General features: G+C 38.3%; 1 protein-coding gene and 2 long non-coding RNA genes across 11 annotated transcripts in view; 2 read left to right on the forward strand and 1 right to left on the reverse strand.

Annotated features, from left to right (window-relative positions):
• The first annotated feature begins 1,397 nt into the window (after positions 1-1,397).
• On the forward strand, positions 1,398-3,056 carry LOC128016612 (uncharacterized). The gene is made up of 2 exons (XR_008184223.1): positions 1,398-1,734; positions 2,275-3,056. It is a non-coding gene; the product is annotated as an uncharacterized LOC128016612 (long non-coding RNA).
• LOC128016611 (uncharacterized) lies at positions 3,057-5,853 on the reverse strand. Of its 3 annotated transcripts, none has more exons than XR_008184221.1 (4): positions 5,478-5,853; positions 4,308-4,401; positions 4,029-4,122; positions 3,057-3,939 (listed from the first exon to the last, which is right to left on the reverse strand). It is a non-coding gene; the product is annotated as an uncharacterized LOC128016611 (long non-coding RNA). The 3 variants fall into 3 exon arrangements; XR_008184222.1 differs by having other exon boundaries at positions 4,308-4,378; positions 5,478-5,852; XR_008184220.1 differs by lacking the exon at positions 5,478-5,853 and having other exon boundaries at positions 4,308-4,879.
• Positions 5,854-11,487: 5,634 nt separating this feature from the next.
• The window catches only part of LOC128016613 (serine/threonine-protein kinase BRSK2), a 122,817-nt gene continuing 107,392 nt past the window's right edge, over positions 11,488-26,912 (forward strand). For 2 of the 7 annotated variants that reach the window (XM_052601261.1, XM_052601262.1), the window contains exon 1: positions 11,539-11,873. In XM_052601261.1, coding sequence (XP_052457221.1) covers positions 11,783-11,873 — 91 coding nt within the window. In that variant the 5' untranslated portion in view covers positions 11,539-11,782. Of the gene's footprint in view, positions 11,874-26,912 lie in introns of all 7 variants that reach the window. The other 5 variants (XM_052601263.1, XM_052601264.1, XM_052601260.1 and 2 more) reach the window with 4 other exon arrangements.

Consider the following 26,912-nt stretch of genomic DNA (forward strand, 5'->3'; position numbering starts at 1 on the left):
ACTGTTTATTATATATATATATATATATATATATATATATCGTCGCTGCCCGATGAAACTCACGTATGTCCAAAACGGTTACTTTTCAGGAAGTGAAAAAAACACTGTATTTCAAAAGCAGTTGAATGTAGCGTTGTCATACTTGGTACGGCATCTTTACATGTAACCATATTCTTGCCAGTGTAATGATATAATCCACATTTGACCAAAATTGAGTTTAAATGGACATACGTGCATATTTTACAGTAATGGTGGTCGATACGCGTTCTTCCGATCATTAATTAGAATGGCCAAGTCACGTTTCATATTGACAGATGAATACGCTCAGTTTATTAAATAGCCTACGTCTTAGTTTATTAAATACGCTTAGTTTATTTAATATTAATTATAAATTTATTAAATGTCTCTTGCAAACTATGAAGTGACAATGAATCAATACACTGACTAGGGGTGTGCCGGTTTCAGAATTGGTGATGACAGTTATGACGTGAGTCAAATGTGACGGTTCATAACATAACCGTCGGGGGGGGGGGGGGGGGGGGGGGCATAGCGTGTTTCATTTTGTTTCATATTGTCTCGCCACCATGCTAGTGGATCTGCCGTAGAGTCAATTGGTTGATCTTGGAGATAGCGGGTTAACTCCGTTTCAGCGCGCGCTCTGATCGGTAAAGGGGCAGAGATTTCAGACCTCCGTTTATTAAGGAGATCTGTCACAAAACTCATCATCCGAGCCAAAGTTTTTTTTAGCAAATTTCAAAGCCGCACCCGCCCGCCATCCGCTGATTGTTTTGCGGTCTATGCTTTGCTGATGCGAGCCGCAAAAAAAAAAAAAAAGCAATTGTCTGTTCTGGAAAAGATGCAGCAAAAACATTTAATGCTAGAGTATGAGGCATAGGCCTACGCTGAATTTCATTTACAATGAGATGCGCTCTAGTTCACAGTGCTTCCATGTCACGGTTATCATTGTCTGCTATATTTGCTTTTTATTTATTAAAATACATGCAATTGGTTGATGAAACATCTATTAAAATTAAGATAAAATTTGTTCAAAACGAAATTCGTTTTTAAGAAAGGTTTTCTACAAAGCAAAATTAAATGAAGTGGTAAATATCATGTCTGACGATTTACAAAACTTCATTAAGTGGTAAAAACCATGTCTCCCGATATATTGCGCATCTGATGATCCTATCTAAAAAATGAAAATAATTTTTGATAAAAAATGTTTGTAAAAAATATTTTAGTGACACGGTTTTGGCGGTTATAAAGTTCTAATGACGGTGTTCAACTCACGGTTATATACTAACCGTCACACCCCTAACACTGACATGGTAATGCTAGACAGATACTTTGTTTGCACAGTCCTACCGTAATTTTGTCACTCCTAGACGTACGTACGGTGTACATTTTAGGACATCCTCAGATCTCAGTCATCAAATGAAAAGGCGTCATGCCTCAGACTAAAAGGCTTCAGTCATCGGACAAAACGGCATCGCGTCTCTGACTGAAAAGCTTCAGGTCTCAGGAAAAACGACGTCAGGTGTCAGGTCTCATACAATTAACGTTAGGCATCAGACGAAACAGACTCAGAAAAAAAGTCATCAGACGAAACGGACTCAGACAAAAAGTCATCAAACGAAAAGGACTCAGGTGGAGTATCGCGTTGCCCCGCCCCATGTGACGTCACACGCACGCCGTTCACAGGAAGTAGTAATGGTTGATTGATGGCAAAAGGAGGTAAGCAGCGTCTGATATTTTATATTTTAACAGTTTTATTCAAATGTTACACTAATTAAGTTATATAGGAAAGAGAACATGCTTTTCGAGAGTCTTGTGTGCACGTTTAAAAAGTTAGTTAGCCATATTGCAACTAGCCAGCTTTTATTTTGGCCAAGTAGTAAAATTACCCTTACGAAAAAAACATGATTTTACTATATATAAAAAAAACCACACACACACAAAATTAAATCATGGTATCCACAGATTAACCATGGTTTTGCTACTCACCATAGTTTAACCATGGTGTTTGTGGTAAAACTGTGTGTATACAAATGGTACGTTAATCATTACACTAAAAAAACATGTTACTACACTTTTACTATAATAAAACCATGGTCACTTTACGTCTTGGTAAAGCAAATTCTTTCAAGTTATTAGATTGAAATCTTGGTCTAATTATAACATACCTGTATGAGTCTAACACCAGTTGTTGAATTAAATGATTTTGTAAATACAATGGTTCTGTCTTATAATTAAATATATATTTGTTTGTTTCAGTCAATCAAGTTATCGCTGACATTTTCTGGGTAAGCGTGGCTATGCTGAGCAGGACGATTACCTGGATTCACTACCCATTTAGATTTCCAGGCAACAAATAAGCTCCTCCATGCCAGAGAATTACTGTTCGTTCAATCAAAACCTGCATGTCATCCTGGACTGTACAGAAATCTGCTGTGAAAGCCCTACATCACTGAAACTCCACTCTGAAGTTATAAGTGCACTACCACATTCAAAGGTCTGGTTGGGGTAGCTCTGTGTGGTGCAGTGGAGATGTGGTTATGGCAGACAAGGGGTTCACTATTGAATATATGCTCTCCAGTATTGGTGCTAGACGGATCATTCCACCTTTCAAATGTGCCAAGCAGTTCAGCAAACAGGACTGTGAAAAAACACAGGACCACTGCACGCCTCAGACTTCTGGTGGAAAGAGTGATTCGAAGGGTCAAGGAAATACACATCTGGGATTCTGTTGTGCCACTCACCTTGTCAGGAAGAATTAATCAGATCTGGCATAATTGCTGTTTTATGGTTTATTATCAGGGACCAATGTTTCTTGAGCAGTGAATCTATATTATTACAATAGTAGTGTTACAGTGTTAACATTTGATAGTAGTTTTTTATTTATTACATTTTTTTACCTTTTCAGTTAGTTGCAATGCATACCTACCACCATTAAATGTGTTTTTCCTTTTTTTATTGTAATGTAAAATTGTATATTTTGTATAATGAAATTATTTAAATAAAATGTCCCTGAAAATAATTTCACAGACACAATGAAATAGTTGACAATGAAAAGTATTTTTATAAAAACTCATGAAAAAAATCTTCTTTGTTATATCACACAATGTATCAAATGTAAATATACGCAAGTAGTAAAAGAATATGCATATCATATACATTACAGAAGATTTCATACAAAAAGTATTCACCTTGGTATGTACATTTATCTAATTAATAGCAAGTACAATATATTTATTGTTATAATTTGTGATGTATCTAATATGTTATCAAAGATCTACTACAAAATATGCTACATACTACTCAACTACATAAAGTATATATTTACTATGAATGTAAAAATAAATCTTAGGTTCATACTATAATATGAACAGAATCTGTCCATTCATACCACTGAAAGATACACATCCAGATAAACGTTATAACAGTACTTTCATTGATGTTATGAAGGCATCATCTCGCCAGATCATCTGTATTATGAAATCTGATTGTGTGTCAGTCACAAAGTCACACCAGTGTAGACCAGTCACTGCAGTCTGACCTTGTACCTGCCAGTAGTACTTATGGGTCTCTTTAAGTTTGGCTAGTCCTCTTTGAATTTTCATAAATGGAACCTGAGCAATGTTTTCAGCAGAGGTGCTTTTTACCTCCACTAGTCCAAACGAATGTTTCAGATGGATCATGCACTCGTCCGTCTGGCCAAATTTAAAATTACAGCCAAACTGAAAACCAAGCACAGGTAGTGGGGGGAAATTAAGATCAGGAACACCTGCAGCTATACGGGGACACTGGAATGAAAGTGGACTGCCAAGAGGTACAACTCTACTTTTGACATGCCCTCAAGTATTTGCGGCAGCAAAGGCTTGGGATTAATCTGACGTAGTTTTGCACCAGAAGCCAAGACATCAGCATCTGGAAGGGGACCTAAAGAAATGAACACAAATGATGAGTCATGAAGACATTAAGCTATAGCTGTGCGCACACACACACACACAAACAGAGTTGTGAATTACCTGTGTAAGCCTTTTAATTGGGTAGACTTGGTTCCATTCTTCCCAACTGATTCTGGTTTCAGGACACAAAGTTCACTCGCTGCCTCTGGATGAACTCCCTTAATGTAAAATGAATACAGTAATAGTTAAAGATTGTTTACTGATCTTGGGTGGTTTTCATTTATATATTTGTTACTTAATCTGCACTCTTGTTCATTATTAGTATATGATGTTTAAATGTTTACATATACTTTCTTTGAGTTAATAGTTTTCTTACCAATGCAGAAAAAAGAAAAATACATGCCTGTGCTCTTGGACGATGCCATCTCTGTGGCTCACTTGATTTTATTCATCTTCTTAGTTGTGTTTCACTCCAAGATAAAAGCATTAGATGCTGTAAACATTTTTTTTCCATTTGTATAAGGATATTGTATAACATCAGTGAAGAAGTACATTATCGATTAAACTTAACGGTAACACTTCCTATGAAGCCCGTATTTAAAACAAATTATAAGAGAATTCTTATGGCATTATGATGAATGCATAATGTATTAGAAAAAAAACTTTGTAATATGTCATATCATCTCATGAGTAATCATAACAACAGTTTTAATGTGTTATAATGTTTACTTATTTGTGGTTATAGCATTTAAGATTATGATTTATAATACGCAATGAATATAATGCATCCACTTAACTTACAATAGAATGTTTCCCTTAGATATAATACAAGTCTCATATCTTGGCATTATTGTTTTGTTACTTTACTCAAAGCAGGCAAATACCACTATACATAATTACAACAATAATAATGAAAATAAAAATATTATTTTTCCTTAAACAACCAACATATCAAATATCTGATTAGATGAATGTGTAATATGGCACTTTTAATTTTAACAATATTTATTGTAATATCAATAAGATAGTAAGATACTGTATATATTTTAAATAAATAATGTCACGATATAAGACTTATAAACCATTATAAAGTTAAATAAGTATAAGTTTTATACGTATAATTGTTATAATTATTTATGAGATGAAACAACAGTTTTTCTATATTTAATGCATTGTGGTTTTATTATAGTAAAAGTGTAGTAACATTGTTTTTTTAGTGTAATGATTAACGTACCATTTGTATAACCACAGTTTTACTACAAACACCATGGTTAAACTATGGTGAGTAGCAAAACCATGGTTAATCTGTGGATACCATGATTTAACTATATCGACCATGTGTTTTATTTATTTATTTATTTATTTATTTGTGGTTTTTGATAGTAAAATCATGTTTTTTTTCGTAAGGGTAATTTTACTACTTGGCCAAAATAAAAGCTGGCTAGTTGCAATATGGCTAACTAACTTCTTAAACGTGCACACAATACTCTCGAAAAGCATGTTCTCTTCCCTATATAACTTAATTAGTGTAACATTTGAATAAAATATAAAATATCAGACGCTGCTTACCTCCTTTTGCCATCAATCAACCATTACTACTTCCTGTGAACGGCGTGCGTGTGACGTCACATGGGGCGGGGCAACGCGATTCTCCACCTGAGTCCTTTTCGTTTGATGACTTTTTGTCTGAGTCCGTTTCGTCTGATGACACTTTGTCCGAGTCCGTTTTGTCTGATGACTTTTTTTCTGAGTCTGTTTCGTCTGATGTTAACGTTAATTGTATGACACCTGACACCTGACGTCGTTTTTCCTGAGACCTGAAGCTTTTCAGTCAGAGACGCGATGCCGTTTTGTCCGATGACTGAAGCCTTTTAGTCTGTGGCATGACGCCTTTTCATTTGATGACTGAGGTCTGAGGATGTCCTAAAATGTACACCGTACGTACGTCTGGCGTCAGGGGGGAAACGTTTACCTCGATGAAGGAAAGTCATTGTCTCACCAGGCTATGTTTATTTACTTTACCTCACGGTGTTATTCGGCTATCCAGTGCTGAGCTTCGATGAAACTTTACGAGACCGGCGAGATGCTTCCACAGGGCGGGAGATACGCGGCGTGATTGACAGCTTTGACACCAAATGGATATACGTGAAAATCAGATGACATGATTTCACAACTTTTCATTGGCCATTTAGATATGTGAAGCATACTGTATACGGAAATGAACCTGGACATTCAATCCGTCAAAAAATCTCAAAATCGGCAAAATGGACATACGTGGTTTTCATCGGACAGCGACGATATATATATATATTGTGATCAGGGCCACTTCATGTAAATAGTTGGACATGAAATAATGATTTAAAGGTGCTGTATGTAAGTTCTTTTACACTACTAAAGCATAAAAATACCAGAATATCAGTCTCTGTTTTGTTTTTTGAAACCCTTGCCACTTCTAGTTTACCCAATTGTACTTCGTCACCTCGTGTTGCCAGTTGGCAGAAATCACAGCGTATTTCATTTCATTCATTATCAATTGGAAACCAGCTCGTGCATCAAGAATGAGGAGGAGGGGCCGGATGAAAAAGCCATCTCCAATATTTTGAAATTGGACTGCAATACCTTGTTCCACCACTTGGTGACAATCCTACATACAGCACCTTAAAATGTAAAGTTCTCCAAACTGCTTATGCTCTGCTCGTCCTCTGGGTAGGGTCACGGGGATGCTGCATGTTATGAATCTCACGGATGACCTGAATGGATGGCCATTCCATCGCAGACTATTTATAACTTTCCCTGTATGTTATCTTGATGCTTCCAAAAAGAAACAATGCTCCTAATAACAAGACGAACACTGAAATATTAGTTTTTACTGCATCTGATTTGGTGGCAGTTGCGTTTATATGAAATAGAAGCAAGCAATTCTGTGGTCTGATATGAAAGACATGACATTTAATTCCCTCCCTTGTTGAGGGTCCTAGTTGACAGATCACACATAATCCAATAAAAGTGTCATATTCACAAAATTTCACAAGTAAAAATAGTCAACAGTGTAGTGATGTATGATCACACAGAAGACATTTTCAAACCAAGCAGGTGGGTCTTTTTTTGTTTTTTTTTGTTTCTTGAACCCATTGTGAAATCTGTGTGGCGAATTCTTTTGTCCTCACATGAAATTCCTGAATGAAATGCACTCGATATCCAAATTGCCTCAATTATTTTTCATTTACTCCTTCAAGTGAAATATATTAGTGGACTTACACTGGGAATTTTAAATGGGAGTGATTTTGGATACAGCCCTAACTGCTGAATAAATGTTTTACTTAATCAAATGAGCAGACAGATAAAGCATTGCAAAACCACAGTTGTAATAGAGAATGATAAAAACAAATGACATAAAGTATCAAATCACCCACGCCCACGCTTTAAGAACAAGCAGATAATAATGGGTAAAGGAGTTGTGTTCTACATTACGTTAGGGGTTAACTGTGTTGCTTGGGTTAATGTAATTACATTGATTTGAAGGGACTACAATTGCAACACAGCATTCTACGTTAACCACTGTGCAATTATTTAAGCAGTGCAGACTTAATTATCTCTGCTTGCACCAGAGTCTCCTCCTAATTACTAACAATTTCCACCTTACTGTATGTAATAATTATTTACCCCAGAAACATCTCTCTCTAATTATAATTAAGGATGAGTAGTATATATTTATTGTCTTCTTAGCCTAATTTATGTAGTGGTATCTTAATGAGCAGATGAAAAGTTTTTCTCTCTCTTGCTCTTTATTTTCGAATCGGAGTAATGTACCTTAGATTCACATACCTCTGCTTGGCAACCAGGTAGGACTGTGTGTAAACTGACAGAAAGACAGAAAAGGCGAGCAGGTTTTTAAATGGTATTTAAATGGTGTTTATCTAGTGTATGAGCAAGACTGAATATGAGGTTTTGCAATGGAGATTTTGTTAGCATGTCACTGTAGGAAATACACCATGGTACTGATGCCTTTTTAATGGATTTGTTTCTTGCATGAAATGCAACTTTTTACTTCACTTCACATCACAATGTTAATTTAATGGACTGGATTCGTGTGGATTATTTTAATGTTTTTATCAGCTGTTTGGACTCTTATTCTGACAGCACCCATTCACTGCAGAAGATCCATTGGTAAGCATTGGTAAGTGATATAATGCAAAATTTCTCCAAATCTGTTCCCATGAAGAAACAAATTCAGTTACATCTTGAATGGCCTGAGGGTGAATGAATTTTCAGCAAATTTTCATTTTTAGGTGAACTATTCTTTTTAAAGTGCTATCTTAAAGGGTTAGTTCACCCAAGAATGAAAATTCGTCCATCTTCTACTCACCCTCGAAGCATCCTAGGTGTGTGTGGCTTTCCTTTTTCAGAATAATCCAATCAAAGTTATATTAAAAATTGTACTTGCTCTTCCAATCCTTTAAATGGGTAAGCGGGTGTTTGTTGTCAACAGACGTGAAATAAAGTGCGCGCATCTGTTATAAAACGTCCCTCACACGGCTCCGGGGGGGTGAATAAAGACCCCCTGTAGCGAATCCATCTTCGTTTTGTAGGATAATTATCCCGATTTCAAACGTAATAAACACTTTTTTCTCACTTCTGCTAACTGTTGGGAACCGGAAGATGAGTGCAGATTGCAGATGTGTGTGTCCTGTTACAGATGTGTCCTGAAGAGGGCATTGCAGCAGTGTCACAAGCTCAAAAGCACAGCCTGCCTTGGTCCTGCATGAGGAGTTATCAAACCCAGCTGCAGCTGCTGCGTCCAGATACACAGGACGTGCAATCCCACTTCAGTTAAGAGAGGTTTTGTACACCTTTATTATATTTCCCTATAGAATTTCTTTATTGCAAAAAACGACACCACTTCTAGTGAAAGTCACCTTATCTGTGCTAAAGGTTAATCATTAAATTGGAAGGTGAATGAAACTAAAGAAATAGAGTGGAACAGTGAAAGAGAGAAAGATTAGCTTTCTGTATCATTTCTTATTTATGTTGAAATTAATATTATATACTGAACGTAAAGAAATTCAGAACTAATTTATCATTAATGGCCCTTGCTTGGTAGCCAAAATCTGCTTCCGAGGGAATATATTTAGATGCGACATTAGCCAATATATCAACAATTAATAGAAGAACATTAGCCTAATATTCTTCCCATCATCCCTCTCATTTGAGTGAATGAGTGAGTGAATATGAAATGCAGAAGTCAGTAATTTCATACAAGAAGCGAGACATTCACAAATAGTCTTGAGTCTTGTTTAATGCAATTATTTATCTGGGACTCTCACAACAGTTTACAGCAGATGATGTCAATAGCCATTAGATTTGACAAAATAGATAAGTTAGTATAGGTATGATGACTTTTAATCACATCATGTTTCATAATAATTCAAAAATTATAAGTCTAAGGCAAAGTCTTTTTAAGTTCTACTGGAAAAAAAGTTCCAAACTAATCAAACTTCATGCAGGTACTCATTATTCAAAGAGATGGAGCTTTAGTGTACACATCTCTTCCAGTCCTTTAATGTATTTGATTTTCTTTGAGCACTGAGCGTGTCCAGCCTTCATTTCAGACTGAGTAAAGAGAATTACCCACCCTGCCATTTCTATTTCCCCCTTTAAAACAAACTTAAACTTCAGAATATTTTCAATGGATGGAACGGATAATTACCTGATTCCACAGGAGTGGGGTAGTTTATGTAATGTTTAACCCTGGCCTGAACAGATTTCCTATTGTGTGAGCAATTGCTAAATGACAAAAGAAAATGTTGATTGATTAAGCTGTCTGTTCATGGCTTTAACAGCTTAGACAGTGGCCTAAATGAAACAGGGGTAGGGGATGCAATTAATTAACAGAAATTTGTGATTGTAAAACCTCCAGCCCTAGTCTGCCTGTATAGACCAAGTGTCTTTCTGTGTGCGAGAGAGATATTTAAAGGTCAGCCTCATCTGCCTTTTCACTACATCTCCAGCATCTGTGAAAAAATAAAAGCAGATGGTCACAACCACATTTGACCTCTGATTTAATCACATCAGAGGGTTCTCTCAGAGTGCAGGGGTTTACTGTTGTAATAACCACTAAAACAATCGTACAAGTCACATGATGTTTTGGGTTACCTAGAAAAATGAACTCAGTTCTGCATAGCTCTTATCTGTTCATAGAGAGACAGATGCAGTTTACAAGTGGCACTCTCAACAAGAGAGTTAAAAGGAAAAAGAATGGAGAAAGGGAGGGTGAGAGGATGAGATGATTAGATACAGCCTGGCCAGGTGTTCTGAGTGACTTCAAAGTCTTGAAGAAGCTCTGAAGTAAGTTACCTGGGAATATATTGAAACAAGGCCAAAATCTCAGTGGCACCTGATTCTCAAAGAGTAGCTAGGAGTCACGTGACTAGGTCAAAGCAAAAATGTGTTTTTGTGTGTGTTTTTTTTTTTTTAATCCATGTGATTGGAAAAGCATGACAAAATGGCAATTTACAGATAATGTTAGAACCCAAATCATTACTTTTCTTTTCTTTTGACCAAATATTTGAAGTAGCCTACCTGCTTGTAAAAAGTGTATATATTTAAAAATACGTGTTAAGTGTTAAAAATATGTGTTAAGTGTTAAAAAAAGAAGACTATAAAAATGTAATAAATTAAAACACATTGTGATTGAAACAAACTGCTTACACTTCAAAATGTTTGACTGTCGGGTGAAACTATTTAGATAGGGTATGAACTGTTTTTCATTAATTTTCTATAAAGTCTGAGAGCCCTTTTACTAAATTTTGGGAAATACATATCTTAAAATCTTGTTTATGTGATTTAGCAATTTTTTTTGCAGTAAACATAAAATCAATAAAACTGAATGAATGGCTGACACAGTCAACTCAATTTGTGTAAACATTGAGAAAATGTAATGAGGTTAAGGCCTACATTCCCAATGCTGTAGAAAGGGTCCAAATCATTTATTTATTTATTTATTAGTTATGTGTAATATCGAACTGATCAACAGAGTTGCATGCAAAATATGATTAATGTTATGAAAAATGAGACAGGCTATGTATTTTTATTTTGTTTATGCTGATTCAAAAGGTTATGTCACAATTATTGATGGTCGTATTATTTAAATTGATGCAGAAGGTCAAGACATTTGCGCTTTGACATCTGAACCTTAGTGGGAGGAACATTTACCCGACACGTGACGTGTTTAAAACTAAGATAGCCCTAATTTATATGCCAGGTTAATTTCATGTCAGCTAATAGTTTATCAAACACATCTAATATGTCTCACAAACTTGAGATTCACCGTGCCTCTAATTCTTCATGCAATATCTACTAAATTGAAAGTATAAATAGATTAATTATAAATTCAGTTACATTCTCTAGCTTTAAAAAAATCATTATAAGCACAACGCATCCTTTAAAATCAAGGTTTATAATGTCTCGTATGATGCAGTATTACGACGCTAATTATTATTATTATTATTATTAATAAACTCTTGAGTGTCTATTATATGAGAAACGTGTGTTAAGCGCGCACACACGCAGGCGCAGGCTGAGCATCACACGCGCGCGCGCGCGCACACACACACACACACACACACTGACTGCTGTGAGATTATCAGAGCGCTCGGCAGCAGAAAGAGAGAGAGAGAAAGAGGGAGACACGGAGGAGACTAGAGCAGCAGCCCCAGCGATTCTCAAGCGAAAAAGAGAGAGAGGGAGAGAGAGAGAGAGAGAGGCAGCGTCTGGAGCAAGAGCTGGGCGGGGAAATAACTGCGGTACTGAAGAAATACTTCATTGCCGAACTGCAGAAATTGGTCGGCATCGCAACTTCGTCCGTGTAAAGCAAAATGTCATCGTCGGGAAAAGACAACAGCTCCCAGCATGCGAATTACGTGGGACCGTATCGCCTGGAAAAGACGCTCGGCAAAGGACAGACAGGTTTGTCCTTTTGTGTGTTTGAGATCAGGGATGATGACACGCGCTGCTCACTAAATATGATGCGTGTCTGTGAGTGCTGACATGTCATTGTGTAGAGAGGTTTTCCGCAGATTGAGGACATTATTGCCTACTTTTCTGACCTTCCGGTGAGCTCTTATCAGTTGCAGAATGCTTTTTGGGTGGAACAAGTTGGCAAGCGTTTGTATTTTTTCATATAAAAGGAACTTGGTCATCGCAAATGACAGTTTGGCTTTGCGGCTCCGCTTTGCTTCTGGCTAATGCCGTTAATCCAGATTTGTCAGACAACGGGATGTGGTTGGTTGTACTTGTAGGTCTCACTGCTGAATCTGTTTGTCTTGTGCAAGATCTAGAATTGAATGTTAGACATCAGGGTACCGGTGGCCCTCGGACAGTTTTGTTGCATCCGTCGTGCACCATGTGTTCAACCTGACTCTCTCTGCACTCCGGTGGTGCTGAAGTACAGTGCTGAACTTTGAGGTAACCTATAAGGGGAAAGCAGGCTTGCTTTAGTTCTGCTGAAGGCCACTGAAAAGCTGTTGGCTGATTTGTGCCGTTTTAAAAATCAATACCATAATCATCCAAGTTGATATGACCATATAATGCATGACAAAAAGGTTATTCTTATGTTCTTATAGCTGAGAATGGCTGTAAGACATGGGAGTGTGGAAGAGGTATTGATCTGGTGGCAGTTTTTTTCTACTCTGTGTTCTGTGGCCAGTGGCCTCTTCTGGTGTGGCTTGAATAGTTACTGAGTCGATATCCCTGGCCAGATGGATCCAAGTCAAGTGCCTGCAGCTGTTATTATGCAACACATGAACTGCAACTGTTAAGAGTATAGATTGACTGTTTTGAAGAACACTGAGGCCAGAGGTCTTGGTAGTCTGGTCTTCAAGTTCTCATGTTTCCTGTAACCAGCATTGGCTGAACTCTGTGCAAGTCATAACTTTGGCATTCAGATGAGTTGTTGACAATTTATCATTGATTATTATAGTTAATGAAATTGTAATTTTAGTGTTATGGCTTATAGTTTGTGTCTGTTAGCTTTTAAAAGCCATTTATGTCGTCATTTCACGTCAAAATTAACTTTCAATGTTTAAAATTTGCAGTCTCTTAATGTGTCCAAATATACTAAAGCAAAGCAGTACATTGAATCTCTCTGAATACACATGTCTGTTAACAGTAGGAAAATAATTTGTGGATGGTGTACCGTGTCCACTGAGATTCTGAGGTCCGTTGTAGCTGAGGAGCTGTCAGATTTGAAAAAGGCAGAAATGTGAGGCTGGTGGATCTTTTCTGGTGCTAGAGATACCAGGAACGTTGTACTTAACAATACTTGAGTAATGATTTCTGTGATTGCTGTTTGAATGTTGCAAGTCAAATAAAATACAGGTGATCGGAGAGAGCTAACATGGTGTGTGTTCGTATATCAAGGAATATATGCATTCTATAGACCTGCATACTTGAAGTACACAATTCATCAACGGTTGAGGACTACATTTAGTACATTAATTCAGTACTGTGACAGAGCTTCTTTTTTTTTCTTTTGTGAGAAAATGAGCCAAAATTATTGATGACTCACCTTGCACTCTTTATCCAGTAAGAATCTCCCTGACCACCTGCTTCTGTCTAGCAACAGCTGTTAGAAGATCATGGGTCATAGCTGTGGTGGAAACTAAAAGGTTTTGGTTATACAACAATAGTCAGATAATCAACCCCTCAATATGTCTTGCCCCAACTTCCAATTTAAATACAAAAATACGTTGTCACAGGAAAATATACTGCAATCATCAAGTCATTTCATTGGGTTTTAAAGAGATGGTTCACCCAAAACTGATAATTCTGTCATCATTTACTCACTCTCATGTCATTAGAAAACTGTACAACTGACTGCAGTCAATTTTTTGAAACATGTCTCAGTGTTTTTTTTGTGTGTGTGTATAAAATGGTCTGCTTACCACCATTCTTTATAATATCTTTTGTGTGCCTCAGAAAAAAAAATATTTTGGAATGACATGAGAGTGAGTAAATGATCAAAGAATTTGAGTGTTTAGCTGAATTATCCCTTTTAAAAAAACAACAACACTCATTTCTCAGTTAACCATAATATGCAACCAGTGTTGGCAATGTGTTTATATGATGTGTGATGAATGTAAATGCATGCATCGCTTGTTGTTCAACAGACGAGACGGCACACATTGTCCATTTGCGAATAGAACGCTCTGTCAGCAAATAAACTATTGGCTCCAACTCTTAAAATAAATCCTTGTGTAGCCCGTGGTTTGAAGATCCGGGTGCTTCTGACTAGTTAGCGGAGGGTATTCCTGCTTGTTCTGCCGCCGTTGGCATGGCTGCTGAGAGAATGCTGCACAATAAACACCGCTTCCCAGTGCTGCCGCTGCAGAGGAGAGCCCATATGTCATGAGAGAGACTCACACTGAGAAAGAGGAGCTTGGGGGAGGGGAGGGATGGATGGGAAGGGGGGGTGGTTTATGGGATGAGGGAGAGAGAGAGAGAGAGAGAGTTCTCAGAGCTAAAGCAGGACCCCCACGGGAAACAGTAAAAAGGACACTCTAGTTTAATTTACCCCCTTCCTAAACTCCCCAAATCAAAACGGATGTACGTGCCTGTATTTTTGCCTGCCCTGTTTTTTTGTGATGCTTTAGCCGTCTCACGTAGCATCCTCGCTGCTTGAGTCAGCTGAAAGTAAAAGCGAAGGAGGATTACAGGAGAAATCACAGGCTGAGACAGATTACTGCAAAACAATAATGTTGCAACAAAACCTGCTTTATGAGAGTCGTTCAGTCGCTGTGTATTTCGTTCTGTTCACATCTGCACTACTCTGTTAGTACCCTCGTCTTCTCCTTCTCTCACCCCATCAGGGCATCCCAAAGGAGGTCTGTTAATGAAGTGACGAAGTACCTGAATCACGGGCAGAAACGGAGCCCTCTTGCTGGGTCAGGGTTAGATGGATTGTATGGGCAGGCTCCATGCAGAGTGGTGTTAGAGCCCCAGGCCTCCACTGCACTTCCAGCATGGACATGGAGATAATCAAGCTGCTGTATACATGTATATACACACTCTCTCAGAGGCAGTGGGTGTCTGTTACTGCAGAGGTGCTGGTGCAAGGCAGATATGAAGAGCCGCCAGCAGAACCACATAAAGTATGGTTATTTTGCTGCAGTGCACGTAGGGTTCATTTCAATCCAAGTTAATGCTTCCACATGTGGGACACCATTGCTCCTCTTTGCCAGTATCTAAAACAGAGTTTTAGCATAGGGCTAGATAGAGACACTAAACAGAAGTGTGAAAATGATGTCTACAATTGCTGGAACAAAAAGAAGCCCTAAACTCATGCTCTTGTTTAAGCCAATGTTGCTGTGCCAGAATTGGTTGATACGCTCAAGCAGTGAAGTTTTAATATGTTTTTTGAAACAACTCTATCAATAGCCTATGAATGTCTTACTTGGGATGGGGGATATTTAGCATAATTTTAAGCCAGCGTCATATACTATGGAATTTAGAATATGCAAGTAATGCTTTTTTTGTTGTTGAAATATTTATATATTATATACTTCTCCAATTTAAAGGCATAGTTCACCCACAAATATATATTCTGACATCATTTGCTCACCCTGATGTTTTAGACCTGTATGACTTAACTTTCTTTCTTAAGCATGACATGAACATCAAGATATATTAAATAATGTTTAAACTGTTTTTGTTCATACAATAATAAACAGATGGGTCCCTCCCTATTGACTTTCAGTGTATGGGCCAAAAAAAAGAAAAAGCATTAAAACATTTTTCAAAATATCTTCTTTTCTGTTTCTTAGAAGAAAGTCATACATGTTTGGAATGATGCATTGGTGCGAAATCATTTCTGGGTGATCTGTCACTTTAAACACAGTGGTCTGTAATATAAAAATGGACCTGTATTATCTAATTGGTTTCTTTGATTAATTGAGTGAAGTTACTGTTTAATATAGTTAGGAGGGGAAAATTAAATTACGCTCTAAGAAACATCTTCATCACCACAAAGAATGTTTTGTGTTTTAGCCTGAAAAGCCTGTTTGAAATGTCAGCTCTTGACTGTCTTGCTGGGCTGACTTTGTGGACAATTTGTCGGTGTGTTTTTGTCTGAGGGGGTTTCAGTCTCGCAGACATATTCCAGCCTTCAGTTGGCTCTCATTTAGTAAGTGGCGGATAGCAGTGGTTGGTTGTCATGGCTGCACCCCCTTCCCACAAGCCTTTTCTCACAATGGCCATGCTTTCCATCTTAGAGATCAGAGGCAGACAGCAACAGTCCATGTAGCCGCTCTTTCCCACCATTGATTTAATCTAGATTACATTCATTCTCCGCTATTAACACTGGGAGACGTACACAGGAATCTTTAAAGGAATACGCAGTCTTTACGTCATACGCAAGAAACGATTCCTACAGTAAAATATGAGCTGGGATGATTGGTAGAGCAAAGCTGATTCCATCTGATGGCCTCTCATGTGGGATTAGATATATTTCTCATTTAAGGCTGGAAAGAATTTCCAACATTTTGTTCCTTGTTGACTAGCAATTATATAAATATATTGTATATTTAGTGGTTTATTGCTCATTCTTGTCATTCTTCATTAATTTTATTTCTGCTGTGTCCTTCTTCTTGAGCCTGAGGAGCATTTTAGAGAGATTCCATGTTTTCCCTGCGAGAGTTTTGTGGCCAAACATTTTGATGGTGAGAAATATATAATTAGGTGTGCTACTAGTGTTGTTGTAGATTAAATGGTGTTGAGAATGTACTGTATATGAAGACCAAAAACAGCAAAAGAACACAGATGGGCTCATCGTTTGGCAGATGTAACACACTAATTAATAGTAACTTTGGTATGTCTTCACCCTTGTATTTTTGGGTATGATTATGAAAAAAACAACAACTGTGAATATTGTAAACATAATGTAACAGTTTTTGTGTGGAATGTGGAAAAACAGATCGATTATGGTGATAGCAGCATTGCCAAGATCGCGGGTTTAATTCCCAGCCAACTGAACATGTATGGACTGAAAAACATAAACCACCAGTATTTCCATCAACTCCAAAACTTAAATGGGTCAAATTGAGCCGTAACATAATGAAATTGCACGACAAGTGTTATTTTCTTTCCTGTGTATTTCCTATTGAATTTGCTAGTTAGGGGAAGGGGCATTCATTTTCTAGAGAGTGTTTGATTGGACTAAAATCTGTATTAGTGAAGGACGACTAGTCAGTGTTTTCCAGAATAGAAAGACTAACCTTAAATGTGTAAGTTTGCCAAAAGTAAAAGTACACTAGCTTTTGACCTCAAAACACATTTATGCTGCTTACATAGTCTGTGGAAGGTGATGTACATAGTATTGCGTAGTTTTGTGGGTCCCCTCCCCTTTCCCCACTGCAGAAAATTGCACCCTAGTGCCTGAAGCAGCTGTGAAGCCTTTTATGTGAAGCCTGGTGTTGTCCCTTCCATGTTCCTCTCTCTATCTCCATCACACCATCCCTGTCAGCAGCCTCTTCTACCTTTACTGCCTTGCAGTGAATGCTGTGTCTGGTATCTCTCTTACTCTACTCTTTGGGCAGTTCTGATGTGACTTGACTTGCCTTGTAAAAAAGCATCTGATTAGAAATGGGACATCCAGGAGCAATAATTACCCAACTATCAATCTGACTGTGGATTGTTGTGTATATAAGTATCCTGAAATGCTACCAGTACATCTGAAGTGACACAGAAGTCCAAACAGTGGTGGGTAACGGCTCAACAGATGGACGAATTCTGGGTTTAATTAGGAGAGATGTTTAGCCTGTAGCCCATGTAAAGTGCTCTCATGCGTATGTGAAAGTTCAAGTCAAACCAGAGCCTGTGAACACAGATTAATGGGAATACTGATACTTCATGGACAGGGAGAGAGAGAGAGAAGGGGTGAAATAAGTGAAAGGTACAGAAATAGATGAGGAAGGACAGAGTAGTATGAAAGAGTTTGAGTGGAATAGATCGTAGAGAACTTGAAAAGGGAGGGGAGATAAACATACAGTGTACAAGAGGGAGAGAGAAATAGTTTAAAGGGATAGTTCACCCCAAGAAAAATCTTTTAGCATTTGCTCACACTCAGGGGCGCTGCACAAGATCCTGGGCCCTATGCATAGGCAGTCCTAATGGGCCCCCCTCCCCTTGAAAATATATATTCCAGACTTTTCAAGGGCCCTTTCTTCCTTTGGGGCCCTGGTAATCAGTACTGGTTTTACCCCCAGTCCAGAGCCCCTGCTCACACTCATGTCCTATCAAACTCGTTGGATTTTCTGCCTTGAGTAAAACAAACAAAGACAAAAGGAAATTTGAAGTAGTGTGATGGACCTGCTCACTCTTTGTTCATGAAGCTACAAGCTTAGGAGTAGATCAATCCTAGTCTTCTGAAAAGACATGATCACTTTATAGGCTGAAGATATTAAATTTAGGCTTTTATTCAAATTAGGGCTGTCAAATGATTACAATTTTTAATCAAATTAATCAGAATTTTCAGTGGATTAATCAGGATTAATCACTATTTGCAATTACACCTGAATCCTAACCATTTTTTTTTTCTGAAATGCATACCAAAAGATAAATAACAGGACACAGATACATAATTTTCATGTATTGATTCATCAATATGTGGTTCTTTTTTTCTGAATTTCAAAAGTTTAACATTTACTTAGATCAAATTTACCTGAGCACTATATCAAACCATGCCATTTAACTACAGATAGTGTAAGAGTTTTAGGTGAACCAGTGGTTAAATATAGCCACATATCTATGAAATTATGCATAGAGAAACTCAAAAGAATGAACTCAGAAACACAAACATGCGCCACCATCACATAAGCAGCACTCTGGGCACCCTTGTTTTTGGGAGGTGTTCATTTGCTCTGCCACAATACTTTAGGATCGATATTTTCACGTTCTGAAGGCTTCAAGTGCCAGTTAAACCAAGTAAAAATGCAAATGCTTTTCCAAACAGCTGTCATTTTCGCTGCATTGCATGTAGGCGTTCTGCGCATGCGCAGTGTGAAACACAGGACGCTATAACAAGAAGAAGCTCCAGCGTATCAACTACCAAAGTCGTCTCTGTTTATCGAGCTTGGCGCGGCGCTCGCCGCTGTTTTTTACTATCTTGAGAATTCAAAGATCGACGAGACTTTCCTGACCTGAATAATTTGTCACACTGCGCATGCATGAAATGCGTTAAAAAATTTGACGTGATTAACAACAAACAACTAATTAACGTCGTTAACGCACTATTTTTGACAGCCCTAATTCAAATAAAACACTGATGGACGCTAATCAAATAAGGTAAGCTGAAGCTCAAAGTGCTTGTTGCGAATCAGGCATGTTCGAGCACATCATATCTGGTGAATAGAAGCTCAACATATGTGCGTTGACCAGTCTTAATGACTGAATACCAACAGATCAAAATTTCATTCACTGATCATCTTCTGCTCTGCTGAGCTGTTAAAAGTTTTCTGGGTCATGGTCCAGAACTAGATCAGTCCAGTTTGTGAACATTTTGTGAACTGGTTCTCTGACTCATTACAAGGATCCAGCTCCCATGAATGATTCATTCATTAAACAAACATTGACACTTTCTCTTATGTTTCTCTCATGTCATATACCTATTCTACAGAAAACTTGGAACAAAGTGCACAAGAAATATGAATCATCTTTATGGTCATTTTGAAGCCTGATAGTCCCAGCCCTCATTTACTAGATACATAATCATTTTGAATAGTGTTCAGTGTATACTTCAGAAATGTACCTGTTACATTCCACACAAGAAAGAAAGCGAAGCAAATTTTGAATGAAATAAGGGTGAGGAAGCAACAACAGAATTCATTTTTAGGTGAACAGTTTTTTTCAACAAACTGACTGTTTGCATTACTGCAAAAAGATGGCACATATTCAAGCACACCTCTCAAAAGAACATGTCAGACTCACCCAGTTACAATTGACTGAAGGCTAGACCAGCAATTTTATCACAAAGCACGCTGAAAATAAAAATAAGACGGCATCACAATAAAAATATATTCATTCATTATTTTCTTTGGGTGCCATTGTGCTAGTACTGTATGAATGAAATGAGGTGGCATGTCTTTTTGTACGCATGATTGATTGGTGAAGAACCCACAAGGGCTGAATATCCTGTCCAGATGGTGGGGTTTGGTCAATAGTCAGGTGGTTGCTGATGCTTAATGGCCCCTTTATTCGTAACCGAATGGCTTCAGCTTTGTCTTACTTGAGAGTAAATAAGAAGAAAGAATTTACAGGTGAAAATGAACCGGGTTTGAGAGAAACACCCAGCTTATAGACCACCAATTTGATAATTATTAATAGTGTGGCAGTACTACATCTTTTCAACCAATCGCTGCATGTGCAGCACTAACCCAGCAATAAAATAATAGCCACACACCTCTTTTTCCTTCTGTCTAAGAGAAGTTGAGGGTTTCTATGGAAACCGGGGGAGGCTCCATGCAATTTTATACATCTGTTTTCTGGACGGCTGTGCCGCATGGCTCCTCGGCCTTGCCTGGAGGGTCCAGCTATTGATTGTAGCTTCTCTGCCTGAGCTATTAGAATGTGAATGAGGATCTCCCCCATCCCTTAATGTCTGTTGAATAATGCCTTTCAAGGCTGAATTTGAGCATTGGCCTTGTCTGATATTATCTGTAAGCTCATAATTTCACACCTAATGGCTGGGCCAAGGTTCCTGAACTGAACATACAGTTTAATGGTTCTTGGTTATCTTTGTCTGTAAACATCTACAGTGGCTGGAAGACCTGAATTTAATTTTTTTCCCTATAATGTGTTAAGATGCTTTCATACTTTGTGGCACTGAGAGAATTGTGCATGTTCATCTGTCATGCTGGCATATCAGTCTAATAATCACAGTTTTATTTTACATGTAGCGAGTCATCTCATGGGGGCAGGGTGTTGAGATCACATGACCAGCCAAATACTATTCGCTTTATCTTGGTAACTGCTTGGTTATAGGACCCGTTCCCTTGAGAAATTAACGAATTATTGCATGATGATTTTCTTTTGTTGAACAAAAATGGTCCATATAGAGACAATATGTGTTTGGACCACAGGATTCTTCAAAATACTTTTATTCCACAGAAAAAGAGAACATAATGTAACGTTTGGAGCAACATGAGAAGAGTACATGATAGTGGAGTTTCCATTTTTTTGGGTGAACTGAGTCTGTAAGGCTATACTGCAAAAAATACAAGTGTGTCTATCACTGCAAAAGTGCACCTTTAAATAAACTAAACCTGAAAGAAAAATGAGCACATTATTGGGATTGAGTAGCCTTTAGAAGGACTGAAATAAATGGCAAAAGTGTTTTCAGAGATACAATTTAGAAATCAGTGGAAAATCAGAACAGAGGCTGCTTATTTTGACACCAACACAATACAGGGAGAGGGAGACAGAGGGATGAAGAGTTATTTATAATGTAAGCATTCCTTTCCAACACTTCTTTGAATGTTTCTCTGAGCAAATGCAGGTTAAGCACGTTATTTTCCAGTACTTTCATTAGTTTGGCTGTGGCACTGCCTCATTAATTCTCTGCCTTTAAGTGTAGCTCATGGTTAATATAGTTGTAATGAAATATTCGGCCGTTTCTCCTTGAGGAATGTATGAGGTTTGTTGCTCTACAGGGATCAATCACACACACAGTTCACACACCATAGCCGTTTTCCATCATTATTACAAATTTGAATGTGGTAAATGGGTTTACAGGTTCATGTTGGGCACATGATCAGTGCTGAGCTATATTGGTTTAAAGCAACGAGTAAAGGATTGTAAGAGAATCAGCCAGCATGTTTTCTTTAGGACACTGAAATCAAACTCATTTAATAGCAAGCTTTGGTTGCCTCCACAGCAAGTCTGTCCTGAGATAGAAGTCACAGAGCTTGTAGATAGATTCACAAGATATGGAGAACAGTTACATTGACGCATTGTATAGTAATTCTGTGCAGTTTCATTCCACATTACATGAAAATGTGGAAACTTGCTGTAACTGGTTTAATAATACTCTCTCTTTTTTTGCTTATTTCTTGTGTGGATTGAACAAGTCGTTAGCTTTTACTGCTTTTCTTTATTTAAATTATTATTAGGACTGGGTAATGACAGCTTCCTGATTCACTTCAGATTAAGTTCTGATACATGGACTATTAAATTTGATTCCAATTTTCTTGCATATGAAATAATTTCTCAGGTCTGATTCACTCTGGCCATTTTGAACTATTCATTCAAACAACCTGCTTATAAAAGTAGTTTGTTTTGGCAATTGGACTATACTAGTAGTCACAATTTAGATTTTCTAAAAAGACCTGGCTTATAAGTAAAATCAATATTACCAAGCCCTAACAGTTTTTTTTTTAATACGTTTGTACGATTCTGTCACTCTTTAAAATCTGAAGTGTTCATGTTCTACTACTGAAATTAATTACAACATGGACACCGTAATGTTACATGTCACCAGACTTGCTTTATTTGAGCTATGAAAGTTAATAACCTGTAATAATTTGTGCAATTGACAATAAAGTATTCATCCGTTTCCATTTAAAGTAGCTTTGCTCCTGTAGTGACTTTCTCATGACTGAATGAACTTCGTGTTGTAATTGACATCATGTGAACTGTCCTTCATATCCATATGGCCCGGACATGGCCAATGAGAGGTCTCGCTAACTAGATAACTGTATCAACATGAATCATTGTTTTTGATGTTGCCTGGTGCATCATACCAGGCAGGGCATACAGTTCAGAGACCCATTTACCCCTATTAGAAACTAAAATAATCCATCCGTAGCATAACTAGAAATCCACCCACATATTAGAGTATCACACACATACACTTAGGAACTCGTTCATTCTGCATCTGTTAAAAAAATGTTAAAAAGAAAACTACAAGAGATTGCAGAGCACCGCCTCCGGCAACACTGGGGTTGTGATCTTTCCATGATGTCAAGCCCTCACACCCCGTAGGATACACACAGATGGCCCCGCAACTGCTCGTGCGTATCCGCATGTGCTCTCGTGTCCGTGCGTGAGATTCTCCACAGCTTTTAGCATCTGCGCAGGCTTCTGATCAATTGGCATAATCAGATTAGGGAGGTGGGGAGGTGGGGAGTGGGTGAACAGACATTATTTTCACTTTGACTGCAATAATGACAGGTACTGCCTTCCACAGGCGCATTGAGAGAGAGACCGCTTGGTTGCAAGCTAAGTCCTGTGTGTGTGTGTGTGTGTGTGTGTGTGTGTGTGTGAGCACACTGGGGTCTTTCTAATGTAGTTGTGCTCTGGAGTCTGGACTGAGGCGGCTCAAGGAGTGAGGCTGTGTTACTGCATTACAGCACAGCAACTGTTGCCAGACGTGTCTCCGTGGAGATGGTGCGGCACACATTCTGAGCACATCTGGCTTGGCCGAGTGCTGCCTGGTTCAGCATGGCAACAGCATCACACAGCCCTGCAGACCGTCGCAAGGAGGGGTCAGGGCCTGCTCTGTGCTCAGGTTTTACCCCTCACACTGAATGCAGATCTGCTTCCTCTTCTGTAGTCATTTCTGAGCTCCGTTCACACTGAGAGTCGAGCAGTGATTGATATACTGATCTAATTTAGGCCCTTGTTGTGTCGTTTTATTGTTGACAAATTGACTCATTAAACCCTGAATTGTTTAACCTATATTATTGATGTCAATTGTGATTAGATTGGTGAATAGTGTTTCTTCTTATCTGCTGTGTTGCTGATATGTAGTTTCATAAGGTTGCGCGGCTCTGGAATGCGAGTGCTTTTATTGCTTTTTTGCGTGGTTTTATATTACCCATATTCTGCTTGTGCAGTTTGGCATCATTTCCTCCTTAAATTAGCCACAGAGTGCTTATAAATATACTATTTTCAGCTGTACGGTTTATGCTGAGGAAGAAAAACCCTTTATTTCAGGACATTACATGTGGACATCTTCCTCTGCTTTCAGCTCCATCACTATGGTTACAGCAGTGTTTGACGATATGAGTGCATGTGAATGTTTTGATTTTATGTGTTTAATGGATTGGGATTGTCATTGAATAACAGCAAAACAAAAAATGGCACGTTAAGCAGTGCAAATACAATTTACAGTTCTAAATATTGACTGATTGGTTTAGCCTGTTATAGAAAATGGAAGCTCTATTGACTTTTGTTTTTGTTTCTATGACTATGCACAGGAAAATTTAGGTCAGAATTTTGGGGTATATGTTGATATTAACTGCGTCATGTAGACTGCTTATGCCAGTAGTCTTATTTATACTTATTGTTTTATTTAGCAAGGGCACATAAAATCGTCATTTATGATGTTACAAAAGATTTCCTCCTCAAATAAATGCTGTTGTTTTGAACTTTCTATCCATCAAAAAATCCAGAAAAAGTGTCTCAAAAAAAAAAAAAAAAAAAAAAATTAAGCTGCACAACTATTTTCAACATTGATAATAATAAGAAATGTTCTATATAGTAACAAATCATCATATTAGAATGATTTCTGAAGAATCATGTCTAGACAGATCAAAGGAGATCAAGGAGGAGACAGGTTAGAAATGAACACTGTAACATACTGTATTATAACATGAATGAAAAGTTACTTTATTGAAATAGAGGGCATGAATGAGCAGTATTTTCACAAGTAGAGGGGGAAAAGAATGTGCATTATTCCGAATATTCTGATTACATGTATAAAGCAATATTACAATGTGATTCCAATGTAAACCAAAATGTTGACCTGTAAATGAAAGGCATGTGACCAGGTCGATGGTAATGTTGATGCTGATTTAGAGTGGGTGATTTATTAGGCATGTTTAGTTGGGTATCTGGCTGAAAGCAGGTCATGTTGCCCCACTGTGTAACCAGCTGACCAGATGAGGGGGCTTGGGGATTAGTCAGGCCCCCCACAGCTGCAGCCACAGCCCTGAGTAGAACAGATGGCCGTCTGCATGTTAAGGCAGTCACCCCCACCACCATAACACACAAGTACAAACACACAACATATGACAGAAGCATCGTTGTGACATTGTGGTATACACAACTCTTATCTCCATTATTCATGTTGCATGATTATGTAATGATTTGATTGCACATCCTCTGTTTGACTGATCTGTGGCCGGCTCTCAGAGACACTCAGCAGACGCTCTGAGCTTGGGCAGTGTGACTTTGCCTGTGGCTCAACGCCAAACCGATTCAAGGGCGTCAGAGTGCTGGATGAGGTGAGGGGTCAGATTCACTCATCACACAGAAGCCACCCTCGCACCTTTGATGTGTCCGCTATGAATCTTCCAGACCATGAAGTATAAAAGGCTTGTTTTGTGTGAACCATCTCTGAAATATTTATCATACTCTACCACAACAAAATGACGATCATTTGCAAATGTTCCACGTTAAATTTGTTGGTTATAGACATAATGATCATTTTGTTGTTCCAACGAGCCCACATTAATTGAATTGGAAAAAGGGTGAATGACATTATTCCATAATTTAGCTGATCGTGTTTAGCAAATCAAGTACAGCAATGCATTGGATGTTCTGTAATGATGAGAACATAATGAAATATTATTCATTATTTTCTTTCGCCAGCTTGCATGAATATGCCGTGCGTATTTCAGAAATGGCCTGTGGTGTTGAAACTGAACTGGCGGTATGAGTCTGACCTCTCTCGCTGAGCAAGCATCACACCGCCAGCACTTGATGGACGATTGGCCATATTTACAGAATAATCAAAGTCTAAGGAGGTAACAGTTTGCAGATTACGTCATGTATTTATTTTTTTTCTTGGATGACATCCCAGATTTCTGAAGACCCCTGTAAAAGCACCCCACCCCCAGCTTTCCATCTCCCTCTTTGTCTGTTTCTCGTTCTCCCTCCATCTTTCTCCCAGCGCTTCCTTTGTGTTTGGCTGGAGAGCATGCCTGCTAGAGGGGGTCTATGACTCATAGTAGAGCAGGACTGTATTTTTAGCACTGATTCACCCCTGTGCCATGGTGCTTCCTGTGAGGAATATGAAAACTCATGAAGCACATTTCTCGTAGCATCATTTAACAGGTGCTTGGCGCTCATTTAAAGATCGCGGAGCAGGATCATGGGAATAAATGTCAGGATGCTTGAGCTTTGGTGTTTTACATCTCGGACTGTTTTAGAAACAACTTTGTGATTCATTCTTTGTGATCAATTGTTGCCGTTGCAGTGATGAGAAACTGAAAAAGGAAGTCCATATTGTGACAGAAACGACTCTTGCTTTTTGACCTTTACACTTTCGACATGGTTTGGCTCTCATGCTTCACTCTCTCTTACTTTCTCTACTTCCTTCTTTCATTGTTCGACTAAACTCAGTCTTGGATTAAAGGCGATTATCATAGGCTGTGATTGCGGCGTGCTGTGCTGCCCTCCCCATTTTTCTTTGTGTCGCCGTCTTGCACCTCCCAAAAGTAGTGTGGAACAAATGCAGTGTAAGTAGATTTAGCAAAATGGGGCATATTTTATGCATGGATATGCAACAATCATGAACAATGATGAAGCTGCTGTTTTAAGCCATTAGGAGTTTTTACCACCTGCTGTACCCCAGTGAGCCCCTCCTCTGACTATCAGCCCCTGCAGCGAGAGTGGCCTCAATTTAAGCAAATGGTGAGCCAGAAGTACCATTGATGTTTAATTCCCCTTGTGGCCGGTCAGTCATAATTTGCTTATGGTGGATTTCCACAAAGCTGTTTTTATGGACATACAAGGTAGAGTATGCTTGAATTGCTCTCTCGTCAAAGAGCTATAGACCTTTTACAAAGCGTACTAAAACACTAGGCCCTACACAAGCTGGAAAGCAGCAAATGTTTTTTTTTTTGTTCTTCTTCATACTTCTTATGCTCAAAATTAGACAATATGGTAAATATGTAAAACAATGAAAAGCACTTTTAGTGGATGGTTACACTTGTGAAAATGAAGTATGCT

This window comes from Carassius gibelio, chromosome A7 (assembly GCF_023724105.1).
Source record: "Carassius gibelio isolate Cgi1373 ecotype wild population from Czech Republic chromosome A7, carGib1.2-hapl.c, whole genome shotgun sequence".
Lineage (NCBI taxonomy): Eukaryota > Metazoa > Chordata > Actinopteri > Cypriniformes > Cyprinidae > Carassius > Carassius gibelio.